Source organism: Bubalus bubalis, chromosome 13, assembly GCF_019923935.1.
Source record: "Bubalus bubalis isolate 160015118507 breed Murrah chromosome 13, NDDB_SH_1, whole genome shotgun sequence".
NCBI classification, from domain to species: domain Eukaryota; kingdom Metazoa; phylum Chordata; class Mammalia; order Artiodactyla; family Bovidae; genus Bubalus; species Bubalus bubalis.
This window is the reverse complement of record NC_059169.1, coordinates 60,491,362-60,497,943: the sequence shown is the minus strand read 5'-3', so window position 1 is coordinate 60,497,943 and position 6,582 is coordinate 60,491,362. Positions and strand designations below refer to the sequence as shown.

At 41.5% G+C, this 6,582-nt stretch overlaps 1 protein-coding gene across 1 annotated transcript in view; it reads right to left on the bottom strand.

Annotated features, from left to right (window-relative positions):
• Positions 1-3,069: 3,069 nt before the first annotated feature.
• RXFP2 (relaxin family peptide receptor 2) overlaps positions 3,070-6,582 on the bottom strand; it is a 97,189-nt gene continuing 93,676 nt past the window's right edge. The window contains exon 19 of the mRNA XM_025263075.1: positions 3,070-4,286. Coding sequence (XP_025118860.1) covers positions 4,027-4,286 — 260 coding nt within the window. The 3' untranslated portion in view covers positions 3,070-4,026. The remainder of the gene's footprint in view (positions 4,287-6,582) is intronic.

The window sequence follows — 6,582 nt, the reverse complement described above, 5'->3', positions numbered from 1 at the left end:
TTAAGCTATTTCAGCAACTGTGATGGGCATTGTTGTTCAGTTGCCCAGTCATGTCTGACTCTTTACGACCCCATGGACTGCAACATGCCAGGCTCCCGGTCCTTTCCTATCTCTCAGGGTTTCCTTAGATTCATGTCCATTGAGTCGGTGATGCTCTCTAACCATTTCATCCTCTGCCATCCCCTTCACCTACTGCCTTCAATCTTTCCCAGCATTGGGGTCTTTTCCTGATGGGCATGGGCTAGTTTAATCAGATATAAAGCAAGAATAAAACAAGGTGATATAATAAAGCCAGGCTATACTGTGATCAAGACAGTATGGTACTGGCACAAAGACAGAAATATAGATCAATGGAACAAAATAGAAAGCCCAGAGATAAATCCACACACCTATGGACAACTTATCTTTGACAAAGGAGGCAAGAATATACAATGGAGAAAAGACAATCTCTTTCACAAATGGTGCTGGGAAAACTGGTCAACCACTTGTAAAAGAATGAAACTAGAACATTTTCTAACACCATACACAAAAATAAACTCAAAATGGATTAAAGATCTAAACGTAAGACCAGAAACTATAAAACTCCTAGAGGAGAACATAGGCAAAACACTCTCTGACATAAATCACAGCAGGATCCTCTATGACCCACCTCCCAGAATATTGGAAATAAAAGCAAAAATAAATAAATGGGACCTAATTAAACTTAAAAGCTTCTGCACAACAAAGGAAACTATAAGCAAGGTGAAAAGACAGCCTTCAGAATGGGAGAAAATAATAGCAAATGAGGCAAAGAATTAATCTCAACAATATACAAGCAACTCCTGCAGCTCAATTCCAGAAAAATAAATGACCCAGTCAAAAAATGGGCCAAAGAACTAAACAGACATTTCTCCAAAAAAGACATATAGATGGTTAACAAACATGTGAAAAGATGTTCAACATCACTCATTATCAGAGAAATGCAAATCAAAACCACTATGAGGTACCATTTCACGCCAGTCAGAATGGCTGCTATCCAAAAATCTACAAGCAATAAATGCTGGAGAGGGTGTGCAGAAAAGGGAACCCTCTTACACTGTTGGTGGGAATGCAAACTAGTACAGCCACTGTGGAGAACAGTGTGGAGATTCCTTAAAAAACTGGAAATAGAACTGCCATACGACCCAGCAATCCCACTGCTGGGCATACACACCGAGGAAATCAGAATTGAAAGAGACACGTGTACCCCAATGTTCATCGCAGCATTGTTTATAATAGCCAGGATATGGAAGCAACCTAGATGTCCATCAGTAGACGAATGGATAAGAAAGCTGTGGTGCATATACACAATGGAGTATTACTCAGCCATTAAAAAGAATACATTTGAATCAGTTCTAATGAGGCGGATGAAACTGGAGCCTAGTATACAGAGTGAAGTAAGCCAGAAAGAAAAACACCAATACAGTATACTAATGCATATATGTGAAATTTAGAAAGATGGTAACAATAACCCTGTATGAAAGACAGCAAAAGAGACACAGCTGTATAGAACAGTCTTTTGGACTGTGTGGGAGAGGGAGGGGGGATGATTTGGGAGAATGGCATTGAAACATGTATAATATCATATGTGAAACAAATCGCCTGTCCAGGTTCGATGCATGATACAGGATGCTCGGGGCTGGTGCACTGGGATGACCCAGAGGGATGGTATGGGGAGCGAGGTGGGAGCGGGGTTCAGGAGGGGGAACACGTGTACACCTGTGGCGGATTCATGTTGATGTATAGCAAAACCAATACAATATTGTAAAGTAAAATAAAAAAAAAAACCCTCCCTTGGGGGGGTTTCGAGGGGGGAAAGCCAGGCTATGTCCAGCAAAAATAAAGCTGATGGTTTCTGATGGTTTTCTGTTTATATATTCAGTACAGAATAAGATTGTAAATCACTAAGCTATTAGAATTCATTTTGGTACTATTTGTTGGCATGCTGCTGACCAATATGCATCAATAACTTCCATTTCTTCTGACATATGCTGCTAGTTTCCCTGGTGCATCTGCCCTTGTGCTTCTCCTCATGCCCAAAGCTCAATAGCAAGAATGCAGACAATCAAAAACAGTTCCCAGAGCCTCACTTCCTGGCCCATGCCTGATGCCTTTCAGGAATGGGAAATTGGGAGATACACATTTGTGCTAAGACTGAAATACCCAAGGCTCGGGGTCTATTCCTTATTTATGCTTCTGATGTTGGGAAATGTATTAGGAAATAAATCATATGATGTTCAAGGACTAGAAAGGACATTTAATAAAATAGGCACATGGGGAAGTAACTAATCATAGTGAGACAAGAGGAGGAAAATTTGAAACTGTAAGAAAAAAGGGCAGCTTTGTCGATGGGGAGGGAAATTATTTCTAGAATAAATGTGGAAAGATTTCACTGATGTCAGAAATATCTCACGTGATCAAAATAAAGGAACTCACGTGATGGTTTTAGTCAATATTAGATAATAACAGTACGTTACCAAAACAGTTGTGATGCATCAATTCTGGGATTCCTTTCATCCTGGATGCTACTAGATAAATATGCAGTAGGAGGTGGTCTGGGGTTCTCACCTGCTTACATTTCATCTCGTTAAGGGAACTCCGAAGGAAGTGAAAAATAAAGAAATTAAGTTACTGCTTCATGATTTGGAAAAGGGGGGAAGAAAAAAAATGTAAAAAGCATCTTGTTAACTGAGGTTATGTGTTTGTTTCTGAATTATATTCTCTACCAGAGAAAAAGTGGTTAATAGTCAATAAGCCCTATCAGTGGTCTTTGCTGGTCTTCCCTGGTGGCTCAGCAGAAAAGAATTTGCCTGCCAGTGCAGAAGACACAGGAGACACGAATTCGATCCCTGGGTCAGGAAGATCCCCTGGAGGAGGGCGCAGTAATTCACGCCAGTATTCTTGCCAGGAAAATCTCATGGACAGAGGAGCCTGGCAGGCTATAATCCATAGTGTCGGACATGACTGAAGCTACTGAGCACATAAATGTGGTCTTTGTTGAACTTAAAATAATACACACACAATTGCAAAATAGAATTTTATTTACCTGATTCTTTTTTTCACATATAATCTTTCAGTACAAAAACATGTCCAGGCCTTCACAAGTGCTTTTCATTTTCCAAAAAAAAAAGAACAAACTTACTAGCTTTTTTGTTAAAAACAATGGGAATTTGAGTCCAGTATTCTTAAATCCCCCTTCACACTTATCTGTGTGTTCTGTGAAGGCAGAACTTGCCAGCAATAGGGATGATGCTCTAGAGAAATTATATTTTAAAACATATGGAAATATAGTTTTTGGCAGTTGTAATGCCCAATTTTCCTCTGTGGTATGGGCAACCTTAAGAAAAATATTTTGAGAGTGCAGCTCTTCTGACATCACATACAAGCCAGAAAGGTGAACGGTACCAGGTGAATAGTCAGCACGCCCCTCTGGTCATATATTAGACTTCGAGCCTTGTGCAAAGTTCTGCTTTCAAAGCTGCCGCTCCACTGGCCTCCTTAGGGAGGACTTGAGGTGAGTGGACATCTCAGAAGTCCTTTTGCTATCACTTCAGCAGGATGCTGATGGATTCATTTGACGTTGAAAAAGCAAGGAAAGCGATTTAGGCTTAATGCGATTATGGCCACGCTAGAATTAGATGTCATGAATGTTTTTATTTAATGACAGCGCAACTCAATTTAAGAGCAGACTGTGCAGGGCCAACGGGTGGGCATCCACTGGTAGGCTGGCCGTGCTGCCGAGATAGAGATCCACTGCCCATCAGCCTGCTATTTATGGGTCCATTAGTGCCTCGCAGGTATGTTGGGGTGAGGAGACCCTCAGGTACAGTCCTCAGGTGGTAAACACCACGACTGCCATTGGAACGTCATGCCTGACACCCTCCTACTATGCTCCCAGTGCGGTCAAGTTTTGCTCTCAGTAAAGATGAAAAGCGTTGCAGGCGTCATCTTCCAAACGCTGTGCTTTTTCAGGTAGTCCCTTTGAAGCCCAGTGCTCCAAAACCATGACTAGGAAATTGGTTTCACTATATTGTCCTCGAGGTTTATTTTGCTCAAAGCCCCAGGTTTAAGTGCGGAGGAGTCATCCGCCCACACGATGGAAGTAGACACGCTTTTTTTTTTAGTTTTGAAAATTGATTTTCTTCTATGTTTGTGCAGCAGCTGTTTCAACTTGTCCTTGAAAAAGCTGGTTGTGAGAGTGTAGAGGATTGGGTTCAAGGCACTGTTTACTGGAAGGAAAAAAATGACGACCCAGGAGGTGATTGTGTCTGGAGAAGGAAACGAAACGTGAAAGAAAGGTGAAGATTTAATACACACAAAACACATTACATGCTATAGTTAATGCCGTTTTTGAGAGGGCTACCTGTTCCATCTAAGTCTTCTCTGACCTTATGGAAAATCTCTTTGCCAGAAGAGCATAGGAGCTCCGGATTCAAGGTCCTACATGAACTTTTCTGAGTTTTAGTAACTACTCTGTATTTGTCGTAAATCAATATGGGAGGAAACATGTGAAAACACTTTATAAACTATAAATTGATACTTACTTTTCTAGTTTCTATTGCCTTTCCTTATAGAAAAATAGGAAAATAAGCAATTAATTGGACAATGTCCAGGAATCTTCTGGTTTAGTCAGATCTGAACTTGGTCTAAATTTCAGTCCTGAAGATCTTTCTGCCTTATACTATTATATTCAGAATGGAGTCAGAAGATCTGAGGAGCAAAAAATATATATCTCCAAACTCAGTGAACTCCTTCTGTGTGAAGCCTTTCAAAGGCTAATAGAATATAAGGGAAATGTTTCACAAAAAGGGAGGAGATATTTTGGATGACAGAGCATTTTCTGAATTTAGTTGTCCCTTGATATCCACGGTGGGACATATACCAAAATCAGCAGATTCTTAAGTCCCTTATAAAAAATGGCATAGCATTTGCATGTAACTTATGTACATCCTCCCTTTAAATCATCTCTATATTACTTATAATACCTAATACAATGTACTTGCATGTAAAGAGTTATAAACACAATGTAAATACTATGCAAATATTTGCTAGCACAAGGCAAATTCAAGTTTTGTTCTTTGGAAATTTCTGGAAAATTTTCCCCCAATACTTTCGGTGTGTGGTTGGTTGAATCCATGGATTTGGAATGCAGAGGTACGATGGGCTGGCTACATCATTTACTTGGTTAGGATGAAATGTGTTTTCCTCCTCAAATAGAGCCTAACGCTAGGCTTGCACTTCTTAGCTCTGAGACTATGGGCAAATCACTAAGCTCCCCAGACCTCAACTGCCTTATCTGTGAAAGGGGCTGATGATAACTTACATGACTGATGTCCGGGAGCTGGGCCGGCTCTGCGGACGTCCCTTTTCAGCACTAAGCCCTGCGGTTCTCCAGACCCACCACACTCTGCCGCCTCCTCCCCTATCTTCAGAGTCAGAGAACTGTCATCTCGGGGGACCAGCATCCTGCCTTCTCCTCTCCCACTCCTTTGTGACTGCAACCCCTTGCTTCCCCACCCCGCAGTTTCTTATCCTTCACACACTGTTGCTTGCTCTTCTCTTAGTCCCGCTCTTCCCTACATCCTTTCTGTTCTTCTTCTGGTTTGCTTTCCATCTCTTCTCTGACTACTTATCTGCCCTTTCCTCCTTCCCTTTGACCTCTCCCTTCTCCTTTTTCTATGTTTGCCTCTCCTTTTTTCATCCCGTCTTCTCTTTCTTTTCCTTATTTCTTTTTAACTGGAAAGAATATGAAAGAAAAACATTTGTATTTAGCATATCTTAGATTGATTCAATGAAGTTTTATATTACTATATATTACTTGTTCTTAATTTTTTAAAAAATTAGATACAAACAGTATGTGATGGAAGAAAAGCCGTTTTTGTTTTTTTGGGTTTTTTTGTCTATTGAGTCCTTAAAGGAAGCTGTGATCAGGAATGAGGTGTCCCGTTAGTCTCAGGGTCACTCGGTGATGTAAGGTTAGATCATCTCAGGACTGAGATGGGAGGGCTGAAGCCGGCTTACCTTTGTGGCTGAGCCCAGGTACTATTGGCCACCTGTCATGGTGGAGAAGACCCCACAGTTCTTGGAGGGTGGGGAAGGGGTGGGTTTAAGTTTTCCCAACACCATGGGAAGTTGGGCGAGGAAGGAGAGGCTTAGTCAAGTGTGGTAAAGACTTCTCTCCTGGTTCCACTGCGGCATTCAAGACAAACCTCAAACTGCTGAACTATAAAATGTAGAGAAAGACTAGTGTGTGGCCCAATAATGTTTCATAGTAATTTCTTCCTGATCTGGTTCCCTATCATGGTCTGAAATGTCTTAGACTTTCTCTGAGAATGACGATTACTACCCCTGCTATCAGGCTTCCCTGGTGGCTCAGTGGTAAAGAATCTGCCTGCAAAGCAGGAGATGCAGGTTCCATCCCTGGGTTGGGAAGTTCCCCTGGAGAAGGAAAATGCAACCCACTCCAGTATTCTTGCCTGGGAAGTCCCATGGAGAGAGGAGCCTGATGGGCTACTTACCCTACCATAGGGTCCCAAAAGACTCGGATAGAACTTAGCAACTAAT